General features: G+C 41.8%; 1 protein-coding gene across 3 annotated transcripts; it reads right to left on the bottom strand.

Annotated features, from left to right (window-relative positions):
* Positions 1 to 5343: 5343 nt before the first annotated feature.
* pecam1a (platelet and endothelial cell adhesion molecule 1a) lies at positions 5344 to 16412 on the bottom strand. 3 transcript variants are annotated; one of them, XM_030408948.1, is made up of 15 exons: positions 16185 to 16412; positions 16063 to 16086; positions 14043 to 14336; positions 12432 to 12728; positions 12085 to 12345; positions 11670 to 11951; positions 10726 to 11022; positions 10362 to 10646; positions 10095 to 10224; positions 9888 to 9955; positions 9677 to 9730; positions 8476 to 8565; positions 8329 to 8385; positions 7697 to 7719; positions 5344 to 5714 (listed from the first exon to the last, which is right to left on the bottom strand). In XM_030408948.1, exons 1-15 carry the CDS (start codon positions 16246 to 16248, stop codon positions 5541 to 5543), a joined length of 2400 nt encoding a protein of 799 aa, XP_030264808.1. In that variant the 5' UTR covers positions 16249 to 16412; the 3' UTR covers positions 5344 to 5540. The 3 variants fall into 3 exon arrangements, 2 of the variants coding, with proteins under 2 accessions (XP_030264808.1, XP_030264809.1); XM_030408949.1 differs by having other exon boundaries at positions 10101 to 10224; XR_003982828.1 differs by lacking the exon at positions 5344 to 5714 and having other exon boundaries at positions 9888 to 9951.
* Positions 16413 to 20249: the final 3837 nt, after the last annotated feature.

Genomic DNA, 20249 nt, shown 5'->3' with positions numbered 1-20249 from the left:
TGATTTGACTGTAGAACAGTAATTATTTACACGCCGTTTATGGACTCCTGCACTGCATTTGACACCACAGCTTCCTGGTAAAGGAAGGAAGAAAAGGTAGTAATGGTATTTATATTACCATACAGTATATGTTTTATTCTTGTCACTGACAGGCAGCCACATAACCCTGTGCTGTATAAAGGCAGCAGGCAGCTCAGGCATGCCATTGTGTGAAAGACCACCACTCCATTGTCCTTCATATACTGAGTAAAGGTTAGATTCGGTAAGTCCACCTGTTCCGTGTCCTCCATCTTTCATTGCTTAAGCTCGCACAAATCCAGGAAATTAATTCATGGTAACCTTGTGCAGCCTGGTCAGAGTGCGCAGTGAAGGTGGTGGAGGAGGAGGAGGAGGTTCACTCAGTGACCACTGACTCAAACGGGCGCCCTCATTGTGCAATCGGGCATCAACAAATTAGGCTCACATATGCGCAACTTTTAACCCCTGGCCTCCTTTTCCAGAGATGCAGCCTTCAGCTGAGGTAACCCAATCCTCGCACAAACAGTCAGACAGCCTCGGTGCTACTCCCTCTCTCCTATGTGCTAAGTCTGAGCCCTCGCTCTCTCACTGTGTCCCGGACAGCTGCAGCGCCTGTTTACTGCCTTTACCTCTGTGCAGGGAGGAGTCCTTTAAACTTCACCAGTGTCAGCAACAGCTTCTCACAATGGGCCAGAAACTCGTTCACGGTGTCCTCCAATGACTATTCCAAACAGTCTATAAAAGCTCTGATGCTTCTCAAAGGACTATTTATTCTAAGCTCTACTGGAAGCCTTTTTAATTTCAGGCTCCACGGGTCACTGGAAAATATCAAACTGTGAAGTGTTTATGAGGAGACGTGCAGTCGAGAGGTGCACGGGTTCAAACTCCCTGCCCTTTCTTACGCCAGCGTTTAGGCACGGCCCGAGCTGTTATATTTCTCTTGGAACAAAACACACATTTACACTCCCAGCAGGCGGCCTGCAGAGTTCACTCACCCCCACAAGGATGCACCTGTTATTGTTTAGGTCTACATAATGGCGACGGCATTAATTAATGATTTTGAACTGTGCTAATAATCACATTTGACCCGGAACACAGATGAATGTGAAACAGGTGTAAGGTAATTGCGAGACTCTCTGTATAAAACTGACTTCAAGCTCCTAACCGCTAACTTCCAGTATGTTAAAGGAGCACAAATCCATAAAGTTTGGGCTCTCTCAAGACACAGATCTGAAACGACTGCCAAGTGTTGAAGCAAAAGTATTTGTAGGAGGTCTGCAAGATATGCACCTTAGTCAATAGGCAAAGAACATGATAGCTTTTGCATGTTAACTGATGATCAAAATAGTTGCAGCTCTGTCCCAAATATACAGTATACCCTCATGGTGGCTGAGGACATTAACAATCCTGCCGCAGACACAAGAAAGATGAGGTCTACATGATGACCTCATTGCCGCATCTGAAGACCACAAACAGCAGTGGCCCCATAAGGCCAAGTCAAAGACGGGATATTCCCAGAATGCATTTCACAGGGGTCAATATGCTAATTTTAGCACTGCAGCCAATGGCAGCGGAGGAGTTCTGCTCCAGATACAGGAGGAGCTGGCTCGGGTTACGTGCCTGCGACACCAACAGTGTACATGCAGTAATAAAGAGGGTACAGACCGAGCCCTGTAAAAGCGATTCATCACCTTATACATAACCGAGCCTCTTTCTTTAGTTACTATTGACACCAGAAGAACTTATCATGTGACTGCGTTACGCCCCTTCGGTTGGCGGCGGGAGCCGACTTGTAACAGGGATCCCAAAGGTCTGACACACGCCACGGCTTTTGGGAACAGCAGTAAATCCACCTTCTTCCTCCTTGACAGCAGTTATGATCTGGCAGAGCAGCACCATGCTTGGGCAAAGTGTGAGACGTCTGAGGAGAGAATGCACTCAATGCACTCCATCATCACTTTCACGCACACATGCACGCACACACACACACACTCACACACACACTAGATAAGATGGGTGTTAGAGAAAATCTGTGGTTTTGTCTTTTGGTCATCAAAAAAATAAAACTAATGCGACTTAAGGCTGTGCTGTTAAATTATACTCCAGCAGCCTATTTCTAACATCCCTGATACTGTATTACTCCTGATATTTATGTAACACAGCAGTATCAGTTCCTGTGTGTCAGAATATGCTGTTCCCTCCTGTCAAGGCCGGCCCCCTGGTTAAGTAATATGATTAATAAAGCATGAGTCGGCTATCCTCAGAGCAGGGGTGAATTTTCGTTTTGGCACCTCGTATCCATTCATAGATACCTCTGAGGAGCTCGCAGAGGCCAAATCAATCTGCATACGAGAGCTCGGCAGGCCTGAGGGAACGGTGCAAACCCTGGAAATATTGCACCACGCCCCGGTGTCACATATTGTGCACACATTCATGGAGACTTAGCGCGATAGCAGCGCAGAGGTGGTGGAGCACGAGAGATTAGACGTTTCTGTGAATCTGACGTACAAACACGAGAGTATGGACGGACCAGGGGCAGGCAGATAATGAAGATGAACACTTCATCTCCCCCACGGGCCGATCTATACGTTTCGTCTGTGCTAAGAATGGAGATGAAAGTGCGTGGGTTGGTGGCAGGCTGTTAGCTCTGGTGTCAGGTGTCACAGACACGCACAGGGATTTGATCCGCTGTTCAGTGTTCATAAGAGCTTCCTGTCAAAAGGCAGATCCTCATAATCCATTCTGTCGGCAGCAGTCGAAGTGAACTGGGTGAACTCAATGTATGCCCTAGAATTCAGGTCCCCTTATACCTGCTGACATGTGAAACCATCGTATCTGCAACTCTTTGACATCTGCAGGTGCTTGAAACGGGGTCAGGCCATCTTAAACCACGACAATCAAAGGATATCAAACATTTGTGTGACAATAGGAATACACAGTTATAGAGGAAAAACTTATTTATTTGTACATGTGCCTTTTGATGGAAGAAATCTTGTGTCATATCAGGTAAAGCACAGGTGTAAATGATAAAATCAAGTATGGCTGACTATTGCACATGTGAAAAAAGTAGTATAAGGACTTTTTTGGCGCCAAGGGAGTAATTACATGGCAGATTATTTTTTGTAATTACACGATAAATTGCCTCTAATGATGTCACTCAGTGGCAATGTTGCATCATGGGTGATATAGACCCCAGGGTTTCTTAACAGCAGTTCAATGCTCAAGAGCACCGGAACTCTTGAGGGCCCATTATGGACTCATTAACAGCAAATAATCAAAATGGATACAACAGAAGCAGGAACACCACCTTTTTCTATTTCGCACATTCTTCTTCCTTTTCAAACCCTTGTGCCTACTTACCCATAATGCAACTTAGCGACTGGGGTGACATCACTGGAGGCAATTTATCAGATTACACGCAGCTTCCTCTGGAGCCCCAAAAAGCGTTATACTACTTTATTCCCCATATGCAGTTGTCGTCGCCAAGACCTATTCACACACTTTACTGTGTAAAATTGGTGTAGCTACCCTTTAAATACTTTATTTAGTGTTTCATTTGAAGCACAGTATCAAATCTGATCAAACTGATCATGTTTTGTTTGTAAAAACTGAATCTAGAGTAACTAGATTCTCCAGCTGTCAGATAAATGCATTAGAGTCGTCTTCTACAGCAGCACTAAATAAAGTCACATGTAAGCACAGTACCCGAGTTAATGTAGTGAGTTATTTTGATTTTCAGGATCAGGTTTCAGGGTACTGGTATTATTCATGTTGGCTCACTGCCACGGCTTATTGCGACACTTGAACAGAGCTGAGCCATCGTTAACGTCACAAGTAACATCTGTGATTTTCCTCCTGCAGTACGTCTAATCAAAATGTTACGGTGGCCCTGAGGGTATAAATAGAGCGATTCAGAAAACACAGTGACACCTCAGAAACATTCTGTCTTTTGAAATGTTGTTGTGTGTTGACCCTCAGGGCCGCAGTGAAATGTCAGCCTGTTGCCTGATTCCTTTTGTCAGTGCACACTTCCACAGTATTTTGGGGGCATTTTCCCCCATTTATTTTGATGCCAGACAGTGTTGAAGTGAAAAAAGTCCTCAAGAAGAAATTACATAATCAGCTGCGAGGACAGACCTGCATCTTTGAAGTTTTACTCATGTCGCACAGCCGTCACCTTCAGGTGGGAAAGGAGATATTGTGCAGGTTTTGTCAGCCTTTTAGTTTAATACCAATGCTGCTGTTAGTTTAACATTGTTGTTGAACAGTGTCACATTATGGGTGAATATTTTATATGAATATATAATATTATATCCTTTTAAAGACACCACATATTATCAAATAAAAGAAGACATGAAGAAGAATACGTTTTTCGTTTTGCATTCACTGCAATGATGTGAACGTTTGATGCATCTCAGAGTTGTAGTTAAAGAGGCTGGCAGATACAAATTGTGTATTCGTGATAATTTATCATAAGCGTAAAGCCATTAGTCAATTAGTCTTTCAAGAAACAACTTTAACAACCATTTTAAAGCTTGAAGTTGTTTGGTCTTTTGAAGTTGTCTCTGGTTCCAACTTTTCAAAGGTGAAACGTCGCTGCTTTAATCTGTTTCCTATTATGTAAATTGAATATCTTTGAGTTTGGATAAATCACTTTTTTTTTTTTCGGAAGAAATCACCCTGAGCTTTGGGGAAATTGTTACAGACATTCTTTTTTCAGAAATGTAATGGTAAAATGTTTCAATTAATACAGAAAGGTATCATTAGCAGTCCATCCAAGGAAAATAATCGTTAATTTCATTGCTTGTTTCATCTACCAAGTATATACAACATATAGCTCTAACGCGCAGACAGTAGTGTTGCATTATGTTCAAAGCTTAAATCTTTATGGATGTGAAGCTGCCAAACGTATCTGGTGCGTGGGGACCTTGAATCTGTTCATGTTATATCATTCAATTAATCGTTAGATATTGGAAAAATGAAAGCGATATCTCCTGACACACAATGAGTGAGAGCCCTTCTCACAGTGAGAGAGATCGCAGCCAGATGGCACTAAGTTTCCACGCGGCGCTGCCTGAGGTCTGTCCTATGCTGGTTTTTGCAGAGAGCGCTGACAGATCAGCGGCAGAGGGGGCTGACGCATGTTCTCCCAGCCTCGCCACTAAAGAGGCAACATCACAGCTCCGCTCACTTCAAAGACCTCTCTTCCTATTCACATACTGTCACCGCTGCCACAGTGGGAGGATATAGACTTGAATGTCTTTTCCTTTGTGGTCACAACACACATCCTCTCTCTGTGAAAACAAACCAGTGAAGGAAAGAGAATAACTCTTAACAGAAAACATTTTATTTGCCCTTCAAAGACAAAAGCATGTGAATTAACAGTATTGGACCTTTCATCACGAAGTGTTATAAAAATACAAACGTGACCTAGTTGCTTCGGGGTGTTTAAGGTCTTTCAGCACCAACACTCCAGCTGCATTAAGGAGCCGGATAAATAAGGGAATAAATATTCTTGTTGGTCAGTCAACAGTCTGGCTTTGGGTCATGTTTTCATTCTCCATAGTTACAGTGTTGTTGTCGACACGGCTGTCAATCTCGTCTATGTGGTCATCCTGGGTGCTGTGGTCCCCATGGTAACCATGGTCACCGTGGTGATCCGCATCATGATTCAGCTGTGCATACTCCACTGACCCCTGCCGAGAAGGGACAAAAAAATAAATGTGATGCCCGTGTGAAGGAACAGATCGATCAGCATGACAGAAAGACAGCTTCACTGTAAAAAACAAAAAATCTAACAAAGTATGTTTAACAAATATATCTCATACAATAGATACAAGAGACGATCAACTAAAAAAGTAGCATTTCAGTGATATAAATGGGAATTTTGTTCCATTTGCAGATTTTTAGACTTATTGCAAGCAAGATTTTTTTAAATTCTTTTTTTTATAAACTTTTGAGAGTGGCATTATGTCCAATTTTATAATTATCTGTCTGTGATTTAATAGACAGACAGATAAATAGATAGATAGATAGATAGATAGATAGACATGAACAAAGTAGAGCGAATATGCAGATAAACAACAAGAGTTACAGTTTCTGAGGTATAAAACAATCTGTCACCATGAGAGCAAAACAAAAACCCCCTAATATAAATTGCGACGCTTCATTTTACAAGTCTGTTATTTCATAAAACTTTTCTTATAATGTCTTAAAGTTGAATGAAAAACAACAACAAAAAAACAATATAACTGGTACAAACTGCACTGAAACAAGCGTTTAGCCTTCAGCCATGCTTGCAGCTCTGTGAGGATGTAGGCTTCTCTGGCACAGGGGTGCTTTAAGTGAAATACTAACAACAATATACTAACACTCTCAAGGACAATACAGTATTTTGACTTTTAGCAGAACAGCAGCAAAATGCTAACAATGTGTTGCTAACATGCTTTCAACTGCAACGTTAAAGTGAAACTCTCGCCAAAAAGCAACTGAGGCTTTATTTGCGATTGAATATGAGTCAAACCTTAGTGTAAAAGCATAATTACAACAAAAGAGGCACCGTATTTGCGTTTTCGGGCACGCTAATTTTGAACAGGAGTGCTAGGGGCAGGAATACGATGGCATAAAAATCTCTAGCAAAGTTTCATGTTGTGTCAAGCCTTCTTACTATTCTAAAAATAGCGACTTTGATGCCATCGTATCTCTGCCCCGAGCACTCCTGTTCAAAATTAACGTGCCCGAAAACGCAAATACGGTAAATCTTAAAAGTGCCTCTACCCTCGTAATTATGCTTTTACACGAAGGTTTGACTCATATTCAATCGCAAATAAAGCCTCGGTTGCTTTTGGCGAGAGTTTCACTTTAACACGCGGCTGACATTTAGCGGGAAGAATGTGTGCCATCAAGATGAATTTAGCATGTTTACGTGCTAACATTTACCAGTTAGCACTAAACACAACGTACGGTTGAGGCTGATGGAAATGTTTAGTATTTTTAGTCACAAGCCAAAGTGTTGATGATGAAATGAGCTGATTGGTGTTCACCAAATTATTAGGATTCATCCTCTGTGGACCATGAATATTTGTAGCTAATGCTAAATGCTAAAACCTCATAACAGTCGGTCTCAGTGTTGCTGAATTAACTGACTGACTGGCAGACATTTACAACCTCAAAGAAAGGGCGTGAGACAAAGTTATGAGACTTTTACTTTGTTAGCTTAATAAGTAGAGTAACTGTCGATTTTTCGGAAAACCTTATAAGTAAAAACATATTATTATGTATCTGTAATAGTTTCCTTAATTAACTCTATGTGGTTAACCGGGCCTGTAGACTCATTTCTGTATGTTCACTTGACCTGCTTTGTATTGCAACAGAAAAACTGTTACAATTGAACACAAGTCGAGCCAAATTGCACAATCTTTCAAGGCCACTTCCCACATAATTCTTAATAAGTGATCACATATTTACAAAAGAGTACAATAAATTCTTTACAGGATTATCAATACTTTGAGTTACCTGTCTACAAACAATAAAAACTGACTCCACAGGGTTTCCGTTTATCGCACTGTGTGTACCTGTGACAGGCCTCTCTAAACAAAGACACGACAGACTCATGAGTGTGTGTGCCGCTTGGTGGTTTGTGCATGCACTGTATGATGATGTGCACATTTTTACTTACGCCATCAGCTGGCACTGGAGCACCTGCAAAGACAAAGCAAGACAACAGGCTCAGGAAACTCGAAAAGGGGGTCAGAGGATTAAAAGAGGGCTTGTTTAGTCGCCAGCACTCCCGTGAACAAGCTCCCGCATCCCAGGGAACTGGAAGCTTATCATGTCGCACACACTTGCACCAATATGTACATGCTAATACAGTCTTTATCTGGAAACAAATCTAAAAGAAGAAGAAAACATGTCTGATTTTGTGCTTTCCTTCACTCCTGCTGCATCATTGTTGGTGTAAATACGTCTGACATTTAAGCTGTTGGGAGTTATTAGGAGCCAATGACTAAACAATGGACGAGAGTTTCCCTCATGAGAGCCAAACAATGGAGCGCGTTGCTCACTCAGTCTTTACGGATGCACACACAGTTTGGCTCTGATTGTTAGAACAGGAAGTGCTCTTTGACGAAAGCAGGAAGTGGACACCTGACGACTGGGCCTTCTGTTTTAATAGGACATTCTTTCGCTAACAATGCAGATGTTTACAGTTGAGTCCTGTTTCCTGTCGCTTTTCTTTTTTCCGTGGCCCAATTTCTCTCACCACACTAACGCGAGGGGAGATTTGAATGAAGAGCAGGATGTTAGTCGTACCTTGCTTGGAGTTCCGCACTTCACTGTACACCGTGTCTGTGCCCTTTTTCACCAGAGCTGTCAAAACAAATGCGTAATTATTTTTGTCTGTTTATAAGATCAAAATGTAGACATTAAAAAATATCTAAAAATCAGCCGTAGTCTTACCTTTGTTAGGGTCTGCCTGTCTGATCTGCACCTCAGTGTATTGAGGTTCCGCCTTGTCTGGAGAGGTCACACTGTTCTGGTCATCAGACTCTGCAGTGCAACACAGCAGCAAACATAAAATTTTAACCTTGCAAATTATTGTTAATCAAACAGTGTTACAGTCATATTAAGTGATATTTAAAGGATATGCCTGGTGATAATTTATATTTTCTAATAAAACTACAATCAGCAACTGAGCTTACAACCATTCTTCGTCTGCTTGTCTAAGTCTAATTTATCATTTTCCACGGTGGGTGCCACAGAGCTCCATTGTCATCAATGATCCACACTGTTGCACTGGTCGACATGTTCCTGGTGATCAGTTCCAGCTTCTAACAAGGTTTGTCAGCCAATAGTATAACGTTTTTGGTATCATATGGTATCCGTGTGTCATTAGCTATCAACAGTCTTGGTAGTTGCCATGTTGTGTGGAAAAAAAGCAAGAATGGCTGAGTTCTATAGTATGCACCCAGCATACTGTACGGCCCTAATGTTAGTTAGCTAGCATTCGCAATGTAAACGTTTGCTTGCTAGCGTTAGCTCTATCAACTACCGTTTGCCAGCCAACGTCAGCTAACGTTAGCAACATTTGCTAGTGCACAAACTGGAGATGAAGTGGCTGAATGTTATGAATGTTAACAGCTTCAAATTACTGTGATAATAATTAATTGATCAAAAATTAGATGTACAATAATTATTTTTCGACCTTCTGCACAGACAGGGAATCCATATAAGTATGGTTTCAGTCAGGCACTCATGAAGTAAAGGTTTGTGTTGTTTCCAAAGTTTAATACTGCCATGACATGAGAGAAAGCAAAGGTAGAAGTAGAAAATCTTTCACTTCACCTCCCAGTAACTTCCCAGGATTTGTGTATGGGAAATGACTGAGCCTTTTTTTTTCTCTCTTTTTTTTTTAAAAGAACAATGAACTTGACTCCTTCAAGATTTACGTCTTCAGTAGGAACCAATAGGCTCGGGGCTGAGGCTATCAGACAGGATAGGGAAGTCAATAAGAAGGCTATTGAGAGAGAGACTAACAGTGCTGGATTCATTGCTGTTTTCATGGGATTTGCTGACAACAAGAACAATACAGAATAACACCAGCATCACTGCTGGATAGAAATTTTAATAAAGTCAAAAACTGTATATACACTCTACTCACCAGAGCCTGATACATGTTCACTCCAAACACTCTTTCCCATGATGCCTGGAGTGACTACACAAAGAGGACAGAAACAGTCTCAGTTGCTTAATTGATACAATCTGTTGTATGCAACTGCTTTTACAATTTAAATAAGTTAAATAAAGCATGTTTTGTTCATAGTACAAGTTGCAGCTCAGTATTCGTACTGTATCAGTATTACAAATGTTACCATTGGCAGCCATATTGACCTCCGCCTGGGTGAGGCTCAGTCTCTCCGCCTTGGTGCTGACTGACTTCCTGAGACGAGGTGGACACAAAACTCAATCAGCTTGTTAAAACAGGAAGCCGCACAGGCGTCTCCATGCTACATAACCTTGTAATTCACATTAGCTTCAAAACACTGGCTTATGATAAGAACATGAGAAATGATGCTCACACTGACAGCTCGCCAGTTTTCCTCTTGAATCGGAGGAGACGTCTTGTAAAGGCGAGAACAAGGATCAATCCCAGTATGAGCAGGATGCAGAAGGCTGCGATAAGACCTTTCTTCCAGCCAGCCAGCTTCACTGTAGAATAGATTTAAATATCTATTGGGTATAGATGTCTGGGTACACATAGACAGCAATTTTTAGGTAATAATCATGCAAAAGTTGAATTAAAGTCAGCACTGACCGGACGCCGTATTAGTCTAAAGAAAACACACCTCTGATTGTGACAGTGGCACTTTTTTCGGTTCCTTTTGCCGGATTGGTGCAAACACAGTAGTATTGCCCTTGGTGGTTTCCTCTCACATTGCTGATCTTGTAGGATGATTCCATTTTCTCAAAGGTCTTGAAAGTGAGAATAGCTCCTTCTGTCTCAGTGTGGTACCAGGTGAAGATGATGGGAAGAGTGCCTCTCCGAACGGAGCAAACCAGAGTCACGTCCTGCCCCTCAGACACGTCCCCCATGCTGGGGAGTATGCTCAACACTGGTTTTGACACAGGCTCTGTGTAGAAAATATATGTTAGACCAAGTTAGCATCAATTTGCTTGAATGCGTTGTCATCATTCCTGCATCGAACACACCTATTATCTTGGTTGAACGTAGCAGCTGCCCTGTTTCTGTCACAGTTGTCCCCTGTGGACTGTTTCTGGCATGGCAAAGGAACGTGTCCACGTCTGATCTCTTGTTGACTGCTGAGGTGTTAAAGATGGCCTGCTGCCCCGGGTGGCTCACCTCCATGGATTCAACCACCCTGTTCGGGCTGAATAGGGTGTACATGATGGGTAGAGTGCCACTGTCACTGTGACAGAGCAGCTGGAAAGGCTTTCCCAACACCAGTGTACCCCCCACCACACTCAGCACGGGTTTAGAAACAGGAACTGGGGATCGACCAATTAACCAGTTAGTCAACAGAACAAGACAAAGTTAAACAAGACTTCTTGTCTGCAGACAAGCTAGCATCCCTGTGTGGCTGTGCCTTGGCACAGTGGTGCTTCAAGCTAAATGCTAATACCAGTATGCTAACATGCTTTCAACGCTAATAAGCTGCTCATGGTAAGCAGGAAAAACGTCCAACATGATCACTATTGATTTTGCTATCAAGAGTAGTTTAGCAGTATGCTAACATACTGCTAAGGTGGCCATAGTGGCTAGCTAACATAAGTTGGGTGGCATCGATAACCGTTGCTACTGTATCCATGCTATATAGGCCAAAGCTTGAGTTTAATCTTTTGCTTCTTTCCTCTATTTTCCTAACCCATTGGTACAAAATGAAAAGTTAGGAAATCATCAAAGTGATTACAGTTAATCCTGTGAGAAACATGGATGTTGGAACTACAGTTTAGGCAATCTATCCAATAGTTAACAAGATAATTCAAAGGAAAATGAAAATGTTTATTCTTGTTGCGGCAATAGAAAAAAAAGTTGGATGAGCATAAGTCATACAGATTAATCATCTGGGAATCATGAATACCATTACAAAATTAATTACAAATTAATGGTAAATTCATTAAATTTTATGACTCACCTTTTGCTTTAACAACAACCTTTTGGCTTTCTTTCACAAAATTTTGTCTTAAAGAAGCCACATGCACTTTACAGGTGTAGTTGCCATTTTTTGAAGGGTGTGCCTCAGTGATGAATGTCTTTTGGTCGGTGACTTTGACGTTATCTCTGTAAATGGAGAAGCGCATGCTGTTGATGTCGATCTTGTCTCGAGCGTAACTGGGTACAGAGCAGGCCAGTGTCAAGCGGTCTCCCTCAAATATGTCAATGGGGTTCACAGTCAGGCGTGGCTTCGAAAACAGCTCTGTTGGAGTGGGATGGAACAAATCAAACATTACATAATGTATATGTGGTATGTTTGAGAATAGAAAAAGCTTTGAACTTAACTTGATAATAGGGTACTAAATGTCATATTAGACAGAATATGCGGTTCTTGCCTCTGACTGTAATTGTTTGATAGGTTTCTTTTTGCACACTGCCCCACACTGCCTTGCACACAAGCTCCCCAGAGTCGCCTTCCTGTGCAGTGAATTGATGACTAAGGGCGACTTTGGCTTGCTTGAGGATCCTCCGGTCTGTCGTCAGGAATACCTCAATGTTCTTCAGAGGATTAATCACTCTACAGACCACCTCCAATATTTCACCCTCATAGACAGTTGAGTTAGGCAGCACATTCATGACCGGAGCAATGTGGAGTGCTGCAAGACACAACTCGGACAAATCAATCATACATCCTTTCTTTATCAATCAGATCTGTTCTTGGTGACCCAACAGATCTAATCACCTTTGACTATCACTTGAATCTCACTGCTGCGGTTGGAGCGCCTGGCCCCAGAAACCAGATTAATCTCATAGTCGCAGTACAGGAAGCTGTCCTTAACCTCTCTCAAGACCAGCGTGGTCTCGGACCAGTTCCCAGTGGACGCCGGCTGCTTTATTTTCTGAGGCGCTCCGGTTCTAGATCTCTGGTAAAAGCTGAAGGTGAGGGGTCCTTTCTCATCTGGAGCACTACAGTTGGCTGTGAACTCATCATTCTCATACGGTGAGGTGTTATCCAAATAGAGAATGGGGGTCTGCAGGCCTGAGGAGAGGAAAACACAATAGGACAACCGTCAGTCAATATACAGATTCTCTTCGTTCATAAACTGTATAATAGGATGTGAGCTGCCCTGGTATCTGGAATGTATAGTATTATATGTATAGTATGTATAGTACTATAATGTAGTATTATGGTTGTAGACTATTGCCAAAATGTCACTGAATGTTTACACGTTTTAAAATGCATGGGTCACAGAACATTCTTGAATCACTACAGACAATTACAATTTAAAGTGCCATACCCGTGGACCTTAATGGCACGGCGGCCATTTTCCTCCAACCGAAAGCTCAGGGTGGGAAACTTGAATGCTGCATGTAATGCAGTTCTGTTGCGGGCTGCAAATCACATGAACTTAGGTAGTCTGACGAAATGTTGTATTAATGGCTTTTCAATTGATTGATGGATATGACAAATCTGGAGGCACCTTCGGCCTATTTCAAGGTTAAACAACACACCTGATAAGCTGTTAGCTGGTGTTAGCATTTAACCACTTCTTAGCTAAAATAACCTTTTCATTACATTCCGCTTGGTTCACTTCCAAGTTTACGTGTGTTAATATTTATGAATCAATTTACAGCTTTCCTAATCGTATCGCGTAATCAGTATCATATCAAACAGTTACATTAGCTAGAATGAATAGAATTGGATGCTAACTTTAGCTGTTTACCCTAAAATATGGTCCAAAGTCCCTCTGAAGGGACCCCCTAGAGCACAACAGTATGACATTTGAGCTTCCCACCCTGAGTGTGACGTCAGAAGACAATGACCGCTGTGTGATTATTGTCTAATGGTTTCCTGAAACTTCCTGACACTATTTTTTAATTCAAAAGATCTTTTTGTTGATATGCTGAAATGTACATTTCTTATCTCTTAAGAAATAAATGACTAGCAATATTGTTTCTACGGCATGTTTGCTCGCTATCATGTCTAATTCCTTGAACCCAAAACCAAGATATTAAGGTAAAAATTGAGGCATTTTCATGGCATAACTTTTAGAAAATAACACATACAGAATGTTCACTTTGATTTAAATTTAACTCAAGAAAACTTTAGGTGTCTAAAATGTTTTTTAATATTGAAGAAGGCTGAAAATCCTCTCTCTCTTGCAGAAGAAAATGTTTGGCAGTAATGTGAATTATTAATCAAGTGGAAAGAAATACCCCAGATTTTGTCCAACTATTTTATGTTGACTCCCCCCCTCCCCCACCATCAGCGTTTATTATAGCATATTTCATGTATATTGTACTTCCCCTAGGAACCAGGATTTTTTGGAAACAAATAAATCTTCAGCTTTACCTGTGACGTCGAGTTTTTGGCTGAAGCTGGATCTGCTCTTTTCCTTGACAGTGACTCGACACTCATAGTTCCCCGAGTCTGCTGCCCTGGCGGGGTTGAGCTCATACACGAATGAGTCTTCGGTGGTGGTCGACGAGTGAATGACATAGTCGTCCTGTTTGAGCTGGAAGGTGTGTGTCAGGTTGGAGATGTTGTCGTGAATGACTGTGACCTTGCAGCTTATTGTCACCGGCGTCCCACGCTGAACTGTGCTGCCGGGTAGGATTGCGAGCCCAACGGCATCTATAATGTATGCTGTAGATCCAAATGACACATGTGCAAATTAATTAGGGCGACGTAATGTCAGGTCTGCATGTCTTGTTTATGAAAAACCAACATGAGGGACTGAGCCTGTGATACAACACAGGAGTCAGGGTGGGTTATTCTCTCCATAATAAGTCTGGAGGAAGGCACTCCCAGGCCATCAGTCGACTGCAGTGTAAGCAGGAGCAGCTGAAGGAAAGGAAAAAGCCTCCACAAGCAGTGTCTGGCCCTCTCTGCCCCTGCTGGGAGAGCTGTGTTGATTTATCCCATCTTCTGCTCTCCTTCAGCAACAACAGCACAGTGTAACCTGCCGCAAGTACTGCTGTTAGTTTGGACTCACTCAGCAGTGAACGACTGTGTTAATTCTGCCACTGCAGACTGAGAAAGTTCAGTTCAGTTTGAAAAATAGAAGTTTGGCAAAACTCAAGATCCACCTACTAGGTTTTTCTGGGGGGGAAAAAAAAATGGTTGACTTGAGTTCAAACCGTCAAAGAACACATGCAAGTAATAGCATTTTAATGGAATAGTTTATAAATAGTTCAGATTTTTGGAAATATGCTTATTTGATTTTTCTAGCAGAGAGGTAGATGAGAAGAGTGACACCACTCTCATGTCTGTACGCTACAAATGAAGCTACAGCCAGTAGCCGTGTAAGTTAGCTTAGCACACTGACAGAAAACGGGGGAAATAGCTAGCCTGGTTCTCTGCAACACATGATTATTTTAATTGTTGATTAACTTGACGTTTATTTTATCAATCGTCTGATTATTTCTTTGCACCAGACAATGGTGAAAGATGGCGATCCATGTTTCCCAAAGCCCAAAATGAAGTCCGCAATTATCCTGTTTCGTCCAAAACCCACATATATTTACTTTACTGTCAAAGGAGGAGGACCCCTCTCTTAACTATAACTATATCACGATTTTCTGCGCACTGGCACCCCAACGTGCACAGCTGGCGCCCTTTTTTATTTTTCTCATTTCTGCCCCATCAAACACCCTGAGTCCACCACTTACTCAAACCAAGTCAAAAATAGCTGACAATGAATGTGATATTTGAGAACTAATTGATTAATCATTTTAATAAAATCCACCTATCAGGACCTCTAAAGCACACAAAGATCTTTTCTGTTTAATCTGTGAGCTTTTGAGGTGCTGGTGGGTGGATTTCTTCGACACATCTTCGACACAATCTATATTCTCCCCCTCTTTCCAGTCTTTATGCTAAGCTAAGCTAACTAGACAGACATGCCAGTGACATCAGTATCGACTTTCTTTAACTCTGAGCAGGTGAGTGTTGAATTATTCTTTTTTAGACACTGCATGGCTTTACTTAGCCAGGAGCACCAGATAAACCCTGACACAAGACAATAAACTAAAAAGAAATTAGCATTTTATTCAAATTCATGAAAGCAACCTCAAATTCCGGAGGTTCATTGAGACTCACGCTGATTTGAAAGATTACTCAGCCTCACCCGTGTCAGCCAAAAATAGCTTCAGTGAATCTTACTATAAAGACTTGAAAATATCAAAGAGGCCAGGAGAGCATGATACGATGCCCATTCCATGCAGAAAATAACTGCGAGGTAAAAATAGCTTTATTCTAATCCAACGAGGACCAGATAACCTGAAACTGTCTCATCGCTGGAGCAACCACAGCCATCCAGAGCAAGTACTGAACAAGACTCCAAATACAAGTGTGATGCAGTTATACTTACACGACTGTCCGCTGGCACTTTGCCCTGTGTTTGGAGAAATGAAAGATAAAATACAGAAGTGAGAATTGAGAGGAAATTAGGTCAAACTGAAAGAACATCCTTGCACAACAGCGGGCCCTTACAGAGGTGGAGGAGGCTGGTGAGGAGCAGCAGCAGCAGCGGCAGGTTGGGGGGTCTGGAGTCCATGCTGAGTAATGGGGCTTCACTGCTGTAAGGTTGAAATACAGGGGGATGAGGAGGCCGGAGGAGCAGTCAGACGAACGTGGGAGGGACGTAGGAAGCGAGAGGTGGAGTGTATGGAGGAGAAACTCTTGGTGTTGATGATGAAGGGGCATGTTGTTGTCTTATCAAACCAGCTCCTTGTGCTGCTCGCCTGACAGGAAATGTCTGTTACTTCCCCTGGAATCAACCAGCGACTATGTTTTTATTAGTGAGCGAGAGAGAGAAGAGGCGTTTCGACACTAATGTAAGAGAGACCTGGACAAACTTTCTGACCGCAGCATGGAGACTGTTTCTTACTCAATTCAGCAGCTTAAAGGATAAATATAGCAGATCAATAATATAGCAGAGAACTATTTAGGACAAAGGTAACTTTATACCAGTATACTGTATACAAGTTACAGAAGGCACATTGTAATTGGATTACAGATACATTTAGCAAAAAAAAAGGGGGATTACAAACAGGTTTATCATTTTTAAATGAAGAACGATACTGTCGAACAGAAAGTAATCAAGATACATTACTATTGTGATACTTGGGTTAGGTGACTGCATTATTTCAACAAGTATTTAGTAACCACATTGACATATATTTTATAAGAAGCCCTGAACTCAGGCAATGACATCACACTTCCTCTTGTGTGTTTTGGAATTTGAGCCTCTGTCCGTTTTCAACATGGCTGCCTGGTGAGAAACCTTCTCATATGACGGACAGGATGGATGGATGGATGGATGGTCCTCATGTGTGTCATTTTGACTTTCCACTTCCTGTCTTTGTCTCTTTCCCACCTATTTTCTGCGTACACCTGTGTTTCATTTGTTAGTCATCCCTGTGTATTCAAGCCTGTCTTCTGCCCTCACTACTTTCCTTATGTCAGTTCTGTGTCTTCTGTTTGGCCTCCCTGCGTTCTCTGAGGCTCATCCTGGTTTGTTCTGTATTCAGTTTTTGTATTTCTCTTTAGTCTTTTGGATTTTTTTTGCCCAGCTTGTTATGTTAGTTGGGCTGCCTGCCCTTTTCGTAGCCTGGATCTTGACTTTTTGGACAATGGCTCTCGTTATTAAAGCTCGCTTCTCTTTTCTTCACCTGCCTGTCGCTGCGTCTCCACCTGGGTCCTGATCTTTTTGTGAGACTAAACAGACAACTGGTAGTTGATTTCCACCGGAGAGATGTGTGAAATGAGACATTTTCAGCTGTAACCTTAAGGTTTAAAGACATATTGTTAAAACATGGTGGTCTGACGTTTCTGTTAGGCTTATTTTGTGTACTGTATACTGCGAGCAAATCCAACCGTCACTGTTCAGCCTATCTTAACTGCTAGTGTTAATCTCAATCTGTCATTTTCTGTGGCCCAACTGGTTTATAAGGTATAACGATAGTGATAGTGTTGTTACAAAAGAGATATGAAAGCATCAAACATGCATTTTAGATAGCATAATGAAAACAAACAACCCCCAACTCCATCAAAGAAAGGATGCACATATCTGTTTTGCTCTGAGATGCTGGTGCTCTAATAAGATCTAATGCCAGTGTCACATATCACATAATGGCAACCACTTTGATTTGATTTCATAATGTTGGAGACTGGACAACTCGCAACAGGCGCCACTCCACAAATCTCACTTCCCAAATTCTTCATGTCATCCGCTGGTTCTTCAGTGATCTGCAGGGCAATCCCACTGAGTTTAAAACGTTAAACATATTTTGCGCAAGCATAATCAGAACACGAGAAAGTGTTCTGACAACATCGCCTTTTACCTCACAGACCAACACTCGGTAAAAGCCACCGGATGAGCCTATGATGGAGCCGCTGAATCATTTATAAGATATAAACTAAGATCTTAGAAACTGCCAAGCTGTAACTGCAGTGATGTGTGTGGCGATGATTTATATATGATCGAGTGTTTGGGCAATCTGGGGGGGATGATGAAATGTCAGATTAAATCATCATAATTTTGCATTATCAATCCTTTTCCTCTCCAGCAGAAGAGAAAAACAGACTTGAGTGGGCAGGTGTTATTGTTGGACAGGTGTAGCTAATCTCATAACAAATACTGTAATTGTCATGGATTTGTTTCCCCATCAAATAAAAGCCTTGTGCTGTGGGAGTCCTCTGGGAACAGTCGCTCCACTCAGCACAGTATATTTCCCACATTAGCTCAGGGAACATATCTAATGTCAGTACCACTGACAGCTTTTGATGTCACACATGCACAACTGTGCAAACATTTTAACACTGAGAGGGTGGTTTCAATTGTGTTCAAATTGTGTGCAAGTATGCAATGCTGTGCAGCACCTTGCAGTCCTTAGCTGTGACCACTAAGAGCTGCTGAAGACTAACAGGTGGAAGGTGCCTGAAACCCCACATGGTCAGCTCTGCAGCTTTATCTGCAGTCTTTTTCATTTGTGCCACATCTTATAGACAACAAATGTTTTCAGGCTGCACAAAGGCTCATTTTATCTTCTCCAGAGCTGATGCAGAGGTGACAGAGACGGGCCACCATGTTATTTCAACACAAACTGTCCTGTCTGAGCACGAATTGTACTTGACAGTGTCAACGGAGTCTGATGAAGCCGTTTCCTAATGCTTGTGTTGGTTAGCAGCACATGAGAAGCTTCACAGGCGTGTTATTCCTGCGGCCGATGAAAGAAAGACGATAATTGTGGTAAGTGACATTTATATGGGAAATAGGCCAATCAGTTCACTCTTTCTAAAGGGCATTTAAAAACTTGTTCTGAAATTTGAAGCCTCTGTGAATGAAGTGCTTACTTTCTTTAGCATTGCCATGATTCAGCATTATCACCCAGAAACTATACCACAAGTGTTTCCAGGTAACGGATCACAGCATTAAAGGGGCTCTATGTTATGTATTTATCACTTATTTATTGGTCATTTATGAGCGGATTGTAACGTGACAAGAAAAATTAGACCTCCCCGTCTCTCTCGGTTGCCTACACAAGCCTGTCGACAGTTTGTTTTAGTCGTTTAATGCTACAGGACACGGGTCAGGTTTTTTTCACAACAGTCCAAAGGATGTGTCTGCACGTTCTCGAGTGCCTCGTCTCAGTGCGACAGCTGCTAATGTTTGTTCAGAAACTGAGTCCACTATCTGGCACAACACAGATGAACAACTTCGAACATAATTTTACAGTACTCTTTCGATCGAGAAGAAATTAAGAAATACATAAGCTTTCATGAAGTTGTTTTTTTGGGGAAGTTGTAATAAGTAAGACCTGGCCACCTGTCGAATTCAAACTGCACAAATATGGGACAGCGTCTCTCCAGAGTAACCGCTAACTGTAGCTGCCATTTGCCAGTTAACTCGGTCAGCTGTGCTGTTAGCAGTGAGCACATACGCACATTGTTCCTTCACATTCCGTTGATAATTTTAGTTTTGAGCGTTTTCGACCAAAATTCTTACATATTACACCTTTAAGACTCGGACCAAACAAATGGAGCCATATGTTCAGTTTCACCTTGAAACGAAAGGGAATGTTTGGAACATAAGGGAGGACAAATCTTCATGAATTTCCACGTGATTTAGAAGGCAATAAGCTGATAATAGACAAAACATAAGCCTACATGTATGCTGACTCATTATTATCAAGATATTACCACATCAATGTCACCATATTACCATTTGTGATTACACTGATACAACCCCTTTAACCTTGGTAGGTTACCGTATTGTCATGGAAATATATCTATACTATTATTTAATAGTTTTGCCTATTTCCAAAAGTTTTCCCAGTTATTACCCTGTTGTTAAATTTAAGCCTAATTTTAACCAGATATACCCGTTGGCAAGACCAAGCGATTACATGGCATTACTAAATGATTGCCTCATTATTATCAAACTATTACCGTGTTTTCGACAAGCTGAATGTAAAGTGCTCGCTAGATTTTGTGTCAGATGAGGTTGCCTCCCATCCACATCCAACAAGCCAAAGTTATTGTCCACTGAGAACA

This window comes from Sparus aurata, chromosome 23 (assembly GCF_900880675.1).
Source record: "Sparus aurata chromosome 23, fSpaAur1.1, whole genome shotgun sequence".
NCBI classification, from domain to species: Eukaryota; Metazoa; Chordata; class Actinopteri; order Spariformes; family Sparidae; genus Sparus; species Sparus aurata.
Note: the sequence above shows the minus strand (reverse complement) of the source record. Positions and strands in the feature narration are given on the sequence as shown.

Excerpts from the sequence above, each read along its gene's own strand:
- pecam1a (XM_030408948.1), bottom strand. The coding sequence starts at position 16,248 with ATGGACTCCAGACCCCCCAACCTGCCGCTGCTGCTGCTGCTCCTCACC. Across the intron at positions 11,952-12,084 it reads TCAAACAATTACAGTCAGAG|AGCTGTTTTCGAAGCCACGC; the intron begins GCAAGAACCGCA and ends CCACTCCAACAG. Across the intron at positions 11,023-11,669 it reads GGTTGTTGTTAAAGCAAAAG|TTCCTGTTTCTAAACCCGTG; the intron begins GTGAGTCATAAA and ends GTCGATCCCCAG.